Source organism: Phodopus roborovskii, unplaced genomic scaffold, assembly GCF_943737965.1.
Source record: "Phodopus roborovskii unplaced genomic scaffold, PHOROB, whole genome shotgun sequence".
NCBI lineage: Eukaryota > Metazoa > Chordata > Mammalia > Rodentia > Cricetidae > Phodopus > Phodopus roborovskii.
Genome location: NW_026125884.1, coordinates 179,319 through 197,619, shown reverse-complemented (window position 1 = coordinate 197,619; position 18,301 = coordinate 179,319). Strand labels below are relative to the sequence as shown.

At 34.1% G+C, this 18,301-nt stretch overlaps 1 protein-coding gene across 1 annotated transcript in view; it reads left to right on the top strand.

The window, feature by feature from the left end:
* The first annotated feature begins 8,027 nt into the window (after positions 1-8,027).
* Htr2c (5-hydroxytryptamine receptor 2C) overlaps positions 8,028-18,301 on the top strand; it is a 108,876-nt gene continuing 98,602 nt past the window's right edge. Inside the window, exons 1-2 of the mRNA XM_051178889.1 lie at positions 8,028-8,108; positions 10,166-10,482. Of these exons, the coding sequence (XP_051034846.1) occupies positions 8,074-8,108; positions 10,166-10,482 (352 nt within the window). The 5' untranslated portion in view covers positions 8,028-8,073. The remainder of the gene's footprint in view (positions 8,109-10,165; positions 10,483-18,301) is intronic.

The window sequence follows — 18,301 nt, the reverse complement described above, 5'->3', positions numbered from 1 at the left end:
TTTGATATGATCTCCTAATTCTTCCATCTGTGAAAGTAGAAAAAAACAGATGCTAAAGACTATATGCACATTTGTTTGTAGGCTGTTTGGGCTATATTAGGAAAATATCCTCTTTGAACAAAGCAGTCAAAACCATGTCGGGTAAACTCATAGAATCAACTGATCTGAGCAAATGGGAGTTCACCCACCCCAGACTGATAGCTAGGGAACCTGCATAAGACCAAACTAGGCACCATGAACGTTGGTGTCAGTTGGGAGGCTTGGGTAGTCTATGGCGACTCTGGAAGTGGAACCAGTATTTATCCCTAGTGCATGAATGGGCTTTTGGAGCCCATTCTTTATGGAGGGGTATTCTCTCAGCCTAGATACATGGGGGAGGACCTAGGTTTCCTCCAAGTGATGTATGTGACATACTTTGATGATCCCCATGGGAGGCCTCACCCTCCCTGAGGAGTGGGTGGGGAGTAGAATGGGGAGATGGTGGGGTGAGTAGGAGAACAGGAGGGAGAGGGAATTGGGATTGTTATGTAGAATAATATTGTTTAATTAACTTAAAATTAATAAAAAAGAAAATACTCCCAAATCCCTCTCATAATCCTTTTAAATCAGGAGGTACATTTAAATGTGTGTCATGTTTTACATTCCTTGGCAATGACAAGAATAATCTACCTGTAAATTTCTACTTTAATTTCATATAACATTGGTGAAACCACTTAGATACATTAGGTTTGATTGTTTATTCTAAATGACACATCAACTGAGTAATGGGATCATGTTTGAAACCATAACCTATTCTGCCCAGTCTAATGGCCTATGTGTCACAAAATAGGATTTTTAACATGTTATATTTTAATGTAAGCTATGCAAATTCAACTTGTGCAGTGAATTTTCTGTATTTGTCATTCATCTTCATTGTTACTGATGAACCTATTTTGTATAGGTATTGTTGCTAGCTGATGTCTTAAGTACATTTTCTAGTGATATGTTATACACCACTGGCAGCGATTGATTTTTCTTGACATGGAATTGCAAAACCAAAAAGACTAATCAATCCTTTAACTCCAAAGTAGAGTTTTTTGTTCATTTCTCTCCTCTTTATCTAGGAGTGACTAAAGCTGTGAAATGAAGAACTGTTGGAGAGATGAGGAGCTAAGAGTTCATTCGGATGTCCAGATGTATCCAAGTACCCGGTTATTTGGCAATAAATACATCTGGGCAACTGATTGAACTTTTCGCTTTTCTTGACTCAACTGGAAGATCTACAGCAAGCAAGGCCTGCTAGACAGCCCAAACAGAGTGATTTCCTAATCAAATGAGACAAGGATGAAGGGACTTCATTGTAAACCTAAGGGGGAAATGCATTTTTATATTCAGCTACATTGAATTGATTACATGTACCTTCACAAAATTAAAGGGAATTTTGTTTTGACCTTGTAAACCTAACAACAACCAGAAAAGTATTCTCACCATTGATAATTGTCAAGTACCTATATCGCCACTGTAAAATAAGTGTATATTTTTTATTAATACTAGCTAGGATGCCCTCAATCTATGAATACACACAGCTATAAATCCATGCAATATAGTTCCTCTAGTAACTCTTTATTATGTGATTCCATTTCATTCACAGCAATGATAAACTCCTGGCATGTTTATTGGCTGTTTGTTGTGCTAGAATGTAAGCTCTGTGAGAGCAGGGTCATTTCTGCCTTGCTTTCTACCACATGGACGGCATCTGGCAGAGTGCTGGGCACATAATAGGCAATCAATACTTGTTTGAACACACAGAAATTTGGCTGTACAGTTTTCAGTTTTGCAAGTCAATTGGAATTGGTCTGCAACACATACATTAACATATGGTTCCTCCCTTAGTTCTGCTCTTTAAGAGTCTGTAGCTCATTTTGTTATAAGTATACTTTGGCCGAGATGATTTAGGCAGAATTCTGCTACCACCTATGGAGAAACAGCTTCAAACTGCTGGGCATGCTGCCCACTGTGACAGATTCCCTCAGTATTTGTTACTACAACTTTGGAATAATTTGCAACAGCAACTTGAGCTCTATTAATTTGGGAGTTATTTTTGACGTATTATTTTAGGTGAATGGAATAGGTCTTATTGCAGAAAACTTACTAAGAATCTAAGGAGTTCAGTTTTCTAGAGTCTTGTTAAAATTCATAATAATTGCTTTCATGTGGGCTTGAGAACGATGTAATTCGTACATGTAGATTAGGCCTAGGACATCTGAAAGACACAAAAACAAAAGACAAACTTCCGATAACATATAACAAGAAGAAGAAAAAAAAAATTAGAAAACACAAATAAGGAGAAAATGTTTCATTTACAGTCCGGGTGCCTCAATACTTATTAGTAATTTTTGAACAGCAGAGGGGGGAGTGTAAGTATGGGCAAGAACTGCTTTCAAATTGAATAATCATGTTCATGTTATCCAATAAAATGTACAGAAAAGACCCCAAATGCTGCCCCCCTGCTTTCAAATAAGAAATGCTGAAGTTTCCCAACATGGTCAGAAATGTGATATTTCCCTCTTGTCACACTACTGGGAAGTGTCCAGTTTTAAGTGTGAGGGGCTGTATTCTAGGGCAAGCCTAGCAAAAATGCAATAACCTAACAGCCTCAAGCCTGACTTATTAAGGGATGTTTTCCTTTCCACTGATGTCTATTAACCTGAGGCTCGTTTGCCTGGTATAAAATAACACTTCCTGACAGAACAGATTGCAGAACAGGAGAGGTGTTTGAAATTGCCTCTGTTGAATATTGTTCTAAAGAGCATCAACTGTCATGCTTGTCAAAGTGACTTAAATATAGACCTCCCTGAAAGCAAGGAACTAGATAATTTGATTTGGTTTTGTTTATTTTCACAGAATACATTTCTAAATAAACTTATAATATTAGAAGTTCCCATGTTTACCTTTAAGTCTCTAATTTTTTCCCATCAAATCATAAAGAAATATACTATGTGACTATTCAAGGCAAACATGGATTTTTAGAATGAAAAAATGTGCTCTTTATTACAAAATCCCTATAGATCATTTAAAATTGAAAGGAACATTCATGCAATATTCCTTAGGCCTAAGGATAATTTTTGGATTACATGAGTAGTCCCCAGACTGTTAGAAATCTCTACATGATTACTTTGTTCTCAGGAGCATTCTGAATATTTGTGACTAATTCACTTTTGAAATCACCACCTTCTGAAAGTTGACAACATATAATAGTCAGAGAGAAGACTTCATTGACATTTTATTTAAGTCTTACCAGTTTTCAATGTATGTACAGTCTAATATGATACTATCCACCACTATCACCATCTTCTATCTCTGCCCACTCATTCACTTCGTCTTTCCGGCTAGACCCTCTTCTTTTGGATTATATTCTGGGGACAAGTCTTTATATTCCTGAATATGTTGTGACTGGTCTCCTGCTTGCACTGGCCATGTCATATTCAGAAGAGCATTTCACATCACCCCATCTTCCCTCGACTTTCTGATCTTTATTCCCCTTTTCTATGATGTTCCAGAGGGAAAACTTTTTAAATTGTGAGTCTTTAGTTCTTGAACATTGAAAACTGACGAAATCAAACCTTCAGATGCAATGTTACATAGTTAGTTCTGAAGTAATTTATCATACACAGTCAGACAGTGTTGGGTAAAATAGCTTAGTCAGTAAAGGTACAGACAACCAAGCACAGTGACCCGAGCTCAGTCTCAATTCCCATGTGTACAAGGAGAGAAGTGACTTCTGCTAATTTCCCCCTGTTCTCTACACCCCTTCTATGGCATCACACAAACACACACACACACACACACACACACCAAAATAAATGGAATTTTAAAATGTCACACAAGAATAATCTGTTAATTGTGAATCCTATACCATAAAAATTCCATGTCAGATTTATTCTCTTCAATAGGGTTAAAAATAATGAGCTATATCACCATGGTTACCTGACAGATTTTCCATAAGTCTAAAGTTAAAAATCAATCTGGAAGGGGTAGTTTCAGAGGAGGTAGGACGAAAAGAAAACCAAGTTTAACCACAAGGTTTTAAAGTTCTTTATTCTCCAAACATAATGTGTATAAAATAACAACTCCATCTTCTACCTTTAGGTGAGATTTTATTCTTTATAATTTTGCATCTTCAACTTTTCCAATCCCTACTTACCCCTCCTTTTAATCAACTGTTTTTATATACTGTAGTTGCTAATTAGGTAAAATGGAAAGACACACACGAAAATGCCAGCCAGTATCCCCCAAAATGTTTTAACTTTGTTATCTAATTATTTTTCAAGATAATTACTGGTTATGGCTTTAGGTAATTTGGAGAATGGATTTTGACCATTCAAAATTTGTTTCTGAGTATGTAACAGCAAGCTTTAGTTATTTTCAAGTATTCACAGATTTTTATGACCTATGATAATGAACAACTATAACTTATTAACATAGAAGCATATGTTTAATAAACAAAATTAAGTTTAATGTTCAGTATTTGTGCTTATGTTTAAGATGCTACTTACTTAATATCAGCTATAAAATCATACTATTGAAAACAACATGGAAATTAATGTTTGTCCCTGACTTTGCCATAGAAAATCTGTTAATAATACTAAAAGATAGTCTGATGCTTTAGAGACAGCATGAAAATGCCTGTGATTCATGTTTCATGATGAAATAAGAAATTGATATGAATAGATAATGATAGTTATTTCACATCTGTGATTTAGCCTCTTATTATTATTCCATATTTGAGGAAATCAGTTAGTTTTATGTTATTTGTTTTTTCTTGCCCTCAAACATTTGTACTTAAATGCCCAGTTTCTATGGTAGTCCTACACATTCTACTTAGAAGGTACCATTTCATTAATTATCTTAAAATAGAGTTTATAAAATTTCACAAAACACAATTTTTTCCAAGTTTAAATGTTTGAAGTCCCAAATGTTTTGTGTAGCAGAAGTTTCTGTTGCATCTGGTCACACTGCTGCTTAACCCCAAATAAGCACACAGAGGCTTTATATTAATTAGAAGCTGTTTGGCCCATGGCTCAGGCTTCTTACTGGCTAGCTCTCTCTTAATTATTAACCTATAACTATTAATCTGTATATTTCTATGTGGCTTTAACTTACCAGAGAATGCCTGCCACATCCTATCTTCCCCATAGCTACGTGGCATTTCCTTGCGGCTCCTCACCACATCTTCTAGCCAGAATTCTCATCTTGTAGCCCTGCCTATACTTGTTGCCTAGCTACTGACCGATTAGTGTTGTATTCATCAACCAATAAGAGAAACACATATACAGAAAGACATTCCCCCATCAGGTCTGTTTGTGCTTACAGAGCCACTAAGTTTCCATTTGAAACATAAGTAGAATATAAGAGGTGGAGGTCAGAAAGTGTGTGTGTGTGTGTGTGTGTGTGTGTGTGTGCGTGTGTGTGTGTGTGTGTGATATTTGTTTCTTTGTTTATCTTTTTATTTAGTTATTTGAGGCTTGAACAATTTCACATCCTCTCTCTTCTTTGCAATTCTACAAACACTATTTTAAATATACAGAACATTTATTTCAAAAATATTATTATATTTTAACATGAAGCAGAATTTAGGTCATATAATACAGGTAAATTATTCTTCTATATTATGTTCCTGGACCTCTATAAACACATCAAGAGCATATTCTATTTGGTTTAGTAAATTTTATGAATGGAAATTTTTAATGGTTGTTTTAGTTCAGTGATAGGGGAAGGATATTGTATCCTTGGCACTGAAAAAAATCAGAGATAAATAAAATGAAATAAATAAAACAAATTTTACATGCATGGAAAGACATGACCTGTACTTCAAGTAATTTCAGTTAATAAATTGGAGATCTACATATATGATAGATATTTATGATTATTATTTTATTAATGAAATTAAAATGTCAGAAAATAAGTACTTGTTATTTAATATCTTATCTGTACTTCCAAGGAAAATAATACAAAGTTGGCTAAGTTTTAAGAAAATATAGTATTTTTGTGAAACAATAATTGAATTCTACCATAGCTAAGAATGTATATAAAAATGTTTCAATAGATCATGACCACATGCAGCTATAGCAAGTAAATTTATATTGTTCTAATTTTATCTTATTGAAACAGAATGCATTTTAGACACTTACACTAATTTTTCAATACTTGATAGATAAGTGATAATAAAGGATTTAAAACTTTTGGCATTACTAAAAATATTTTGATGTTTTAGAGAGATAAAATTGAAAAGCTAAAGGACATTGATATTTATTGGTATTCTTTAGCAATTTTCATGACCTATTTCCAGACCTCAAAAAGAAAGGGGATTTATGGGTTGTCTGATGGATCTTACCAGAAAAAATGTCCTAATGTTATGTTGATATCCATTTCTCACAAAATATTTTGAGTCTGTACTGACTAGGAAATTATATTTCACATATTCATTAGAGTAACAAAATGGTTTTGTTAGACTTAAAAGGTCGATGCTGCTGAATAAAGGCAGAACACATTAAATTGATAATTTGAATGACTAGGAAAAAGTTATGTTAAATGAGATGAGAAATGGAGAAATGCACATTATTTCAGTGAAATTTTTATTCCACGTTTTGAACACTAAAGAAAGAGTATCAAGACAGATTTTTACTTTCATATTCCTTACAGCTATTTATAAAGTACATAAAATGGATCTTACAGTGTTTTGCCGTGTTCTCAAACTAATGTCCCTCTCTATTACACACATTTAAACACACACACACACACACACACACACACACACACACGTCTTTTTATTACCAAAATGATACTTGCAACTCTCCAAACTTAACAACCTTGACTCTTGAAATCTCTTTATAAACTTACGAAGAATATAGTTACTAGTTATGTGTTTGGTGTGGCAAGAAAGTGTAGTCAAATCCAAACTCAAAAATGCAGACAAGGCAGACTAGAGAACAGATTGGTTTGACATCTCTGTTCTTAGTTATGAATCTCTATGGAGAAACTACAAAAGATTACCATGTTAGTCACTAGCACTCAAACCACTTCCTTAATGTTTGAAGTAAAAATGGACAGTGACAGACTCCACCCAGCAAAGATGCATTGTTGTACAATTTAGTTCTCAACCAACATGTAAACATTCCTAGTAATAAGTAGTGTGTAGTCCAATACATAAATATTTTATGACATCACGAACAACCCTTTGAAAGACATCTTACAGAAACCAAAAGCATCCAGTCTGAAATTACTTTATAAATTACTTGTAGATAATGTGTCACCTCTTCATTGACAAAAGAAGCTAAGACTGTTCTTTTGATCATGTAATACAACTGACATTTAGTTTTCAATGTAAAATTTCATAAATTAGCTATTAAATATTTATTACACAGAGTGATTGCTGTGCTTAATATGGTAAATGTGACAGATATATTTGAAAATAAACCAGTTATTGCTGCCCTCTGGTGAATGTTGTTGGTTAATGCAACAGTATATATAAATAAAATTCTCTATATAAATGCAGATTGCTTCATTTGGAAAAAAAGGAAATTGAAAATGTGAAAAATATATTTATGTTATTCAAATTCTTGAAGTTTGTTATAGTTTTTCATTTTAACATAATTTTAGAAATTATATATGTTTTCCCAATGATTTGCAAATCTCAAGTATCTATTCATAATTCCTTTCTCAAAACACTGATTTGAAATTCTGTATACCCTAACAGGGAAATCTGCAGTAAGGCACACATCACTAGACCCTAGATGAGAAATGTGACAAGAATTGATAGTTTTGAACCTGTAAATAAGCAAACAAATTTGTTCTTAGCCGTTCTTTACTGCTTCCATGCAACATGCTTACCCCTTTGTTAAATGGAGTATTGACCTTCTTACCATTAAACAAGTGCATTTGAGTTTATGTAATTGTTTGATATGCAAATTATGTGAAATTTTAACTAATGTTTTGTTTCTTTTCTTTTTTTCTCTCCTCAGGGAATGAAACCAGTCTGTTAATTTCCTAATTCTCAATTTGAATCCTGTGGTTGCTTAAAAGACTGAAGCAATCATGGTGAACCTGAGCAATGGGATGCACTCGTTCCTGTAAGGATTTTACGGCTTCTTTCAATAATAGCCAAGTTACTTTTACACATGCTTACTCTATGATATAAAAATTATTGCATATGGCCAGGCAACTCTATGATCTGTATTTTAAAAACAAGATTAGTTTTTCCTATTTAAAGGTAATAAATGAGGAATATGTATGATCAGGCACCTAATTAAATATTAAAGCTCATGATATGGGGATAATAGCCTCAGTTTAAATAATTACATTTTTATGGTTGCCATTTTACCATGGGTGTAGCTTAGAGGTTTTTATTCCTTTATGAACTGAATAATCAAGCGGCTGCTTATTATGGCACTGCATACCTATAATGCGGACACCAAGGTGATTGAGACAGGATGGTTACAAGACTAATGTAAGCTTAGGACAGACATTGGTGAACTAGAGAAAAAAGGAGGAGGAGAGAGGGTGTTATTACAAGCATCTGATTTTGGAAAGAATAGTGAGGGTGCTAGAGATCAGAAGGCAGGGATTGAGGATGTAGCTGGACAAAGCACTGTGATCCTGGAATGAACCAATAGCTGAATTCAATAGAATGCAATGTAAAGGACTATGTAAAAAAAAAAACCAGGTACAAGAAGGAAACCACTGTAAATCCCACCTAACCCAAACCTATTATTTAAGGAGTAGAATGTGAGCGGTACAGCTGAGAAGTCCTGGATCCCTTTGCTCATTTCCAATAAATGAAAAATATTAAATAGATAGGTAGAGAGGGAGATAGATATTTAGATAGCTAGATAGATACATAGATAGACAGACAGATATGTAGGTCTCATCCAGAAAACAGCCATTCGCAAATGCTGTTTTCAGAACAGGGAGTTTTGAACATGATTGTTTGTCTTATAATTTTTATCAGGAGAGATGAGTATGTTGGTTTGGTTGGACACAATTTAGGAGCTCAAATCTTGAGATAACATTTGTGTTTGTAACTTAAATAAATCTCATCACTATGAGGGAAAGAAATTTGAAATGTACAACAGTGGAATATCCATATCTCCCCTGTTTTAGATTGACACGTAGCCTGAAATTCCTACTAGCAGGCTCTGTCCAAGGACCAATATAAACAATGTGTATAAAATTTAATTCCTAACTCTGCCCATGAGAATCAATCAGCTGTACCCATTACTCTTAAACTCACAGCAAGTGTTAGGAAATCAAGGACACAAACGAGGCAGGTAATAGGAAGCATGAAAATTTAAAGCACAGAATAAGAAACTGACAGCTAGCAAGAAACTCACTTGGCAAATATGAGAGCTTGGACATACTTCTAAAAAGGAATGAATGTGTGTTATTGTTATAGCATACTTCAAAACACATTCATAAAATTGTCCTGATTGTATCACACACTGTCTTTTAAATTTATATCAACAAATCAACTTCCAATTTTCTAGTCTGGTCATGGGATCCTTTAAGGAAGTCTCCCTTTATTTCTCTCACAGCTTTCTTAAAGGAGAGCTCAAAGAATTAATATTTTACAAATACCAAGAATAAAACATCGAGCCAGCCTCTGAAACAGAAACAACATATTTTCTCAGTTGTAGAGCTTCATCTTCATCGATTCACACACGAACAGATGACATGAAAATGGAAGCAAAATTGTCTAGAGAATAATGGGGCCTAAGTGGACAGGGGACAGGAGAGCAGAGGAAAAGTGAACTTTCAAAATAGTGTAATATCAGACCTCATGATGGACCCTGGTCCTGTCACTACCTTGGCTATACTATTGGCTTGAGAACGTGTCATAATCGAGCCTTTTTAAAACTTCATTATTTTTTCATCTATGTTATGGTTATAAATCAGTACTGAAATCATGTGGGTTTTTAGGTAATCAAATGTGATCTTACATATGTATTTTGTTAAACTAAGTGCCTAATTCATAGCAATCACACAGTACAAGTTAAATGATAGAAACCAAAATGATGAGGATAAAGGTAGTCATGGTCAAGGTAGTAGTGGGGGGAGGCTATTTATGTTATAAGTAAATATTGTGTGCAAACAAAGCCTGATGATCTTTTTTTTTCTTTTTAATTTTCAGTGTGCACCTCATCGGCCTAATGGTTTGGCAATTTGATATTTCCATAAGTCCAGTAGCAGCTATAGTAACTGACATTTTTAATTCCTCCGATGGTGGACGCTTGTTTCAATTCCCAGACGGGGTACAAAACTGGCCAGCACTTTCAATCGTCGTGATTATAATCATGACAATAGGGGGCAACATTCTCGTTATCATGGCAGTAAGCATGGAGAAAAAACTGCACAATGCAACCAATTACTTCTTAATGTCCCTAGCCATTGCTGATATGCTGGTGGGACTACTTGTCATGCCCCTGTCTCTGCTTGCAATTCTTTATGGTGAGTACAATTATATTCATTTCTCAGACTAATATTGTTACATATGTTTGTGCTAAGCTTCACATTATTCATTCATGCAGTTAATTAGTTGATCTATAGAACTTGGCAAACAAAATTTGAAAGCAAAATATAAATAAGAAGAAATTGATTGGATTTGTTGAGGTTTATAAAGGAAAACTGTAGCATAGTTTTCAGAATTTAAAACAGTCGTTTCATAATATATCAAGTCTATTCCAAAGTACTTTATTCCTCAATGTCATTTACAAATATTGAATGACTGTACAATATGGGATAATTACAAAATGTCACCCCACCTTTATTTTGACAGGATATGTACCAAAATTATCTAATACATAAAAAACCAATCTTGTATTTTTTTTAATTATAAAGGCCATCATTATTTTTGAAAGTATATTTTAAGAAATGCTTTTGAAACACTGAGAATTGAACCCAGAGTCTCACATAGTCTACACAAGACCTTCAGTTGTTGCCATATCCCCAGCATAAATAAATTTTTATGTTGACAAAGTAGTTGGTATAAAATGGGCACTCAAAAACAGTTGTTTTTCTTCTTCATAATCTTTAATTCATTTTTTATAAGAATACAAGGTATAAAAATTAATTTCTGGGCATGTAAATGCAAGGCATAAAAGTCAGCTTCAATAATGATTTTAGAGAGGCTTCAATTTTTTATTTGATTTTTCTGCTACTCTTTACTTTGTTCATTTTAATATAGGTTTTGGCTTTGGCTAATACTTATGATTTAAAAAAATCAAAATCACATAAAATTCTGGTAAGGAACACTGGATGTGCTTTCGGAGGACCTGGGTTCTTTTGCTGACGTGGACATGACAGCTCACATCTATTTGTGACTATAGTCTCATTGGATCTGATGCCCTCTTCTGGCTTCTGTTGGCATTACAGCATGCATGTGGTACATAGACATACACAAAGGTAAAACACTCATGCACACACAGACAAAAATTAAAAGAAAAACATTAAACTTTTAGAGACATTAATAAATAAGTATAAGTTAATCAATTAAAACTCATGTGCTCTTTCTGCCTCAGGCTCCCAAGTAGCTGTGATGACAGGCATACACATCTTTATTTGAATTTCTACAAGTATCTTTACTATAAATTTGTTTAACATTTGGAGAGTCCAGTTTAACATTAATTATTAATATATTCATCAACCTGAAGAGTAAAAGAAAGAGCTCCAGCTAGTTCTCTGAAATGTATAATGGAATTAGACAGAGAAAATATTAGTAAAATAGTATTAAAAGCATAAAAGAAGAACAATCTCATGACACTTAAAAATTAATTAGCTGCTCCCAAATCTACAGTGGCAGTACCTAATCATATGAGATATTCTATAAGCTATTCTGAGGAAATAAATACAATTTTGCTATCTTCACTAAGTTTCAATGATGCGTTTACCTCAAAGCACCAGGATTTCATCTCTCACTGGTTATTTTGCCTTTTACCTCGTAATGAAGAAGAAGTCACAGAAATGAAGTTAAACAGCAATTTCAAAGGTATAGTTTCTACTGTGAGTTCCCTACTGAATGCTTTTTTTGTATAATGAATGTACACTAATAAAATCAAACCTAAGAAACCTAAAATAAAACACTTAAAATGTAATTAAATATGTTAACATACCAAAATACTTTGAAATAGCAACCTGATAACTGGAAACATAATTTATTTTTCCTTTTTAACAAGTTTTTAAATAGTACCATGAGAAGCAGTGGTTTATAATGGCTAGGGCAAAAGGATGTGGAAAAAAGCATACAAACAAAGCAGTGATTAAAGTAAACATTGTGTTCTTGGTAGCTGACAAAATCAAATGCAAATGAAAAGAGAGAGGGAAATGATGTTCAATGATAAAAGATACAATTAACAGTAAAAATTGCCAGGTGTGAATCTATGCATTTTATTATAACAGCGACTTTATAAAGAAAATATTCAACAAAATAGTGATTTTAAGGTACCTACCATACTCAATACAAGGAAAACTGGAGAAGAGGTGCATGATGGTATATACCTCTAATTCCATCATTAGGTGGCTATTGAACCATCAATTCAAGACCACATTGGCCTACATTATATATTGGCCTGAATTATATATTTAAATTCTGTGGAGAGAGTGGGTAGAAGCACAACAAAATAAAAATGAGTGCAGATCTTATGGTATGAACTTTGTTCAAGGCACGAATGCCACTGCACAACACAAACACAACACACACACACAAAGACACACACACGGTGGGGGGGGGTCACGGACAGACAGACAGACAGACACACAGAGATTTAAGATAACGGAGAATACATAGAATTTGATTTGATCTGAAGTTTTTCTCTCAGACAACAGTAATCCATAAGAATGCTATGTTGAAAGAATGAATGGATTACAATCAAATATTGAACAAAATGACAAATGCAACAAAGGCTTAAATTCATTTCAGTGGAGAAATATAATCTTTCCAACAAATATTAATTAAATTATTGGTTACTATATGTGCAAACAAAGTTTAGTCCTCATAAGATGGCATACCAAACAAAAACTAACTTAAATGGAATTTAAAGCTAAATGCAAAGCTACTAATGTTCTACAACAAAGGAAAAATCCTTACACTACTGGATTAGGCCAAGATTTCTGACAGTTGTTATTGGAACCTAATGTTCATATTAACTGTTCTTGAAGTGAAAGGTCAATAGAGCATAAAATAATGACACTAAGTGAATGAAAAGGAAGTGGCAGTAGACCAATTTCAGCAGTAAAGTGTCTAAAACATATAGATAGGAAAGCAAAGAGCTAACTTACAAAATGAGCAAGAGAGATAGAGAGGGGAGTCACCAAGTAGGATGTATAAATGGAATAAATAAATAAATGTGAAAAAATTGTTATTAATCACATTTAAAAATTAAACTGGATTTAACCTCAATTTATCTCTTTCCATTACACTCTCATTCATTGTGTATGTTTTCATCCACAAAACTGTTTACACTTCAACGTAAGATTATGAGCTCATTCCATAGCCACATGTTAACAGAACTTAGGCTTTAAAATTAATTAAAGAGGGATTTTCAAGACCTTTTTTATTGGTTTAAAGACAAGATCACAATCATTCTAATTGCAACAACATAGCATGCCTTATTTTTCTGATTTTACACAGTTTCACCTTAAATGGCAGGTTCAATGCCATGTTCCATAATGAAGAAATCAGTAAGCATTATTGAACAACAATGTGTTCTAATTCACCATGAGCTGGTAAAAATGAGTGATGGGCAGCTGTGTGTCCCCTAAAGTTATTTGGAAACACTGAATTGGTCATATTTACCCTGTCATTGTTTAAACCATTATTTTTTCCAGTGTTTATTTTCCTTCCAATTATCCTGTAATTGATTATGTCCTTAAAGTGTTATGTTTAATCCATTTCATTTTCCATTACTTTAAATGAAACTTAAAATACATATTTAGCTTACACGTGTTGCCAACCATTTTTAGAAGTGTATCTTTGTGAAAATTGCTGAGCATGGGGTTAACAGTGTGTACCTTTGCTCACTACAATAAACACATGTGAACCTCCTCATACATTTCATATGTGGCAAGCAAAGACGTTTTCTGGACTCAGAGCGACTTTTTGAAACACTGCAATAGATAGTATAGATAAATAATCCCCATTGTAAAAGAAACAAACCCAGATTGACACTTACAATAGAAAGTAAAAGGGACACAATCAAGACACCAACATGTCCAGTATTATCCGCACAGAAAAATTAATACTCATCAGATTGGAGAATAATTGACAATGAGTATCTTTTACACAATTAGACTACATTGGAGTGAAGACATTTCAGTAAGATTTGTGAAGATGACCAAATTTTTGAAGGACAAAGTGTCATCAAATTTAGGCTATATTAACATGTCAAGACCAAAACAGTGGTTATCATTTTAAATTCCATTAAAATCATCTAATTTTACAGGCATGGAAATTAAGGATTATCCATCCCACAGCCACTTTTTGAGGACTTATTTTATACCAACCACACTTCTCAGTATGAGACTAGTGTAAACCAATAACAATAAATTTCTGTCCACATGTGGCTTGCTAGTTTCTTGCTTAAGTAACAACTTGCTCGAAGTCACATTACCAGACTAGTAAAATATCATAGTTAAGATCTGAATGGAAATTTAGTTGATTCTAACAACCATTTGTACTTTCAGTATTCCACTTTGATATTCATGATTTGGCTTTGAAATCTCAAGAGGAGCACTGAGTGTGTTGAGGCTCAGTCATAGAGCACTGTCCATGCAGGAGGCCCTGAGTTTAATCCCAAGCACCATTATAAAAAAATTCAGGTTTTGTGGGGAAAAATAACATGGGAGGTAATCTAGAGAAAAATTAAAAGTGGGCTAATCTGTAAAATGTCAAGAAGGTAAGTATGCTGGCTTAAAAACTATTTCAGAGTACAAGCAAAATGAAACTATTTCTAACATTCTGAATCCTTTGGATATCTCTGAGGTGTATAACTCACAGTACACTTCAAAATGGCTGCAATTGTGTGTGTGTTTTCTTTGCTTGTTTTGCTTTTGTGTCTTTAATGATTTTTTTGGGTGTCTAAGAAGACATTATCATTGCTGTTATAATTGCTGTATCACTGCTATAATTTTCTTCCTCCCTTGGAAATACAAAATTTTCATAGATCTTCCATGGTAATGGTAATGGGTAGTGTTCTCATCTGAGCTCCAGTTTCATTTAAAAAAAAAAATCTTTCAAATACATAACACTGAGAAATGTCACTGTGTATCCTCAGAATGGATATTTAATGATACCATTAAATTCCTAATCCAAATAAACAAACACTGTTAAGTTTGAAAGGTATTGGTAAACTTACTTGGTAAACTTCAAACACTTTTTAATATACTGAGATGGAAACTTCAGGACGGTGTATATTCAGATGAGGAATTTCAGAATGAAATATAATATTGCATTTGGAATTACGTCTTAGTATGTTGCACATGGTACAGCAGAGGTAAGCAATTATTCAAATATTAAAATGTATTTAAGAGTTCTTCTCTACCCTTCTTCAGTTCCTTCTATGTTTCTTCCCCTATCTGCTTCTCCAATTCATGACCCATGAAACCTAGTGATTCCATTTTGGATTGATCTTATGGACATGTCTCAGGACTGTTCACTTGGGAATGGATAGCATATTAGGGAGCTCTTCCCTGGAGAAGACTGATTTAATCTCTCTCATTAGTCATTGAATTCCAGCAGTTAGTTGTTTATCTAGGGTTCTTACAGATTTTCCTCACCTATGTTGAGATTATCTCATAGAGTATTATTATTTTATATAAACATTTTTGAGATGATACAAGAATTATATCATTCCCTCCTCTTTCCTTGCTTCATACCCTCCTATAGGGCCCTTCCCCCAACTTTTTCAAATTCAAGGCTTCTTTTGCTTTAATTATTGTGTTTTGTTATTTTTGTTTTTGTTTTTAACTTTCTGTTCTGTTGCAACTTTTTGAGAGCCTTTTATGTCACCGTTAAGTCTCTAAAAAGAGTCTCAAAGTGCACAATCCATAATTGGCTGACTGATCTCAAAGAAAATCACAAACACATATTTGAGAAGTAATTTAAGGCTATTTCTGCATGGAGACTGGCAAATTGCCAAGGCGCATACATGCTGGAGAATAGGATCTAAGCACGGGTGTTTGCATTCTCAGTTTCCATCATTACACCCATCATCTTTACATACTGCAGAATTATTAGTTTCTACACACAGTCACATCTAAGAAATCATCTCAAAGTACACATATTTCACATACCAATTATGGATTATAGGCACATCTTTAGGAAAAATCCACTATTATTCTATGATATTTAAAACTGCATATTTCAAGGACAACATGGAGTAGGTTCACTTTTCTCTGCTATCCACCTAAAAATACTATTGAATACATTAAAGTGTAAGGAGTACGGTTTTTCCACCGGCCACCGCTGGTCTTGTCCTGCCACTGCGCCAGCCCCAAATAACACACTGAGACTCTGTTTTTGATATAATTCTGTTGGCCGGGTACTTTTTTCTTATCGGCTAGCTCTGTCTTAATTATTAACCCATTTCTATGTATTTCCATGTGGTCTTACCAGTGAGAGGCAGCTGGCAGTTCTTTTCTCTCCAGATTCTCCATCTTGACTCCTCCTTCCTACTTCTTATTTCCTCCTTGTCTCCTAGTCCCTCCTATCTTCCTTTCCTTTTGGCCAACAGTGCTTTATTTATTAACCAGTACGAGAAACATATACAGAATGACATCTCCCATCATTAAAGAATTTGAGGTGTCAAGAAATATGTTAAAGTGATAACAGAATTAATACTTTAAGGAATGACAAACAGTGACTATCCAAAAATTCATATACTCTTTGCTGGTTCCCAAAGAAGCCTGCAACTCAAAATCACCAATCAGCACATGTGAAAATAAAACAAATTCAAGGCATGGATTTAACAGGAAAAAACCCCACATCCACTGATGAGGTGAGCGCCTCTGTCTATAGCAATGGAGACCAAATCTCCATTCTTTCCCCCGAGAATAATGATAACATGCTGAGTTAAGAATAAGAAGTTCTGTGACACACTTGCACAATTAGGTGGTTATAGGTAATGGTCTGACGCACATTTCAGTAAGCTACAACAAAGGGTTTTTCATGTTTTGATCATGAAAATGTAATGTCTTCAAGGAGATACATGTACTTATTTTGCACAATGTATCAATGTATTGAAATATCATAAAGTTCCCAATTAATATGCCTAATTTTATGTTTGTGTTCCATTTGTCAGTTATAAGACATGCCTTTTGCAACAATACAATGGATAGCATTTTCTATAAGATGTGTAGCACTGGGAAGAGCAGATGTTCATGCTATAATCAATTTTCCAAAGACTTTATTTCCATGTAATTTATATAATGTAATTATCATACTTCTTATTTACCCTGACTCTCCCCATCACTTCATAAGGGAACATAAACAGGTGCCAAGGCCATCTGGAATAGTTCTTTTGAAAGGGGGTGCAGATGAACTCACAAATTGATGGCTACTTGGCTTTGAGGACAGTCACAACATCTGTTCAAAACAGTAAACCCAAAAGTTGTATTTTTCACAAAAGTTGCCAAAACTAAGAACCATTGATTAGGTGGATTGAAAAGTGAATTTGTTTTCTCTCAGTTATGGAAGAAACAAAATAAAATAGATGGTAATGAAATATAATGTAATTGTTTCCAATGACATCTGTAAGTAATTGCCACAAATTTGGCTTAAATATATATTATTAGGGGCTAGAGAGATGGCCCAACAGGTAATAGCACTTGATGCTTTTGCAGACGACCATGCTGGCCCACAATTGCCTACAACTTCAGTTCCAGTAGACCTCTCATTGTACACACACAAACAGGAGCACATACATACACATAAATTTAAAAATAAAAAAAAGTTAAATAATGTATTCTGAGGTTGGAGATGGCTGCGTCATAATGTAATTACTGTGTAAATCTGAAAACCTGAATATAAGACAGAGCACCCACATGAATAAACAGGCATGTAATACATTCCTATAATCCCAGCACTGGAAGACTGTGGCAGGAGAATCCTTGAGGCTTTCTAAGTATCCATTCTAGCCAAAATGTTGAGAAATAAGGACATTGGGAAACAAAGAGTGCATCGGAAGAGTTGGAGAACTCACCTTTATTAAGCACAGTACATATTATTCCTAGCAGAAATGCCCTAAGAAAAATTATCTTATTTTAATCCTCCTTA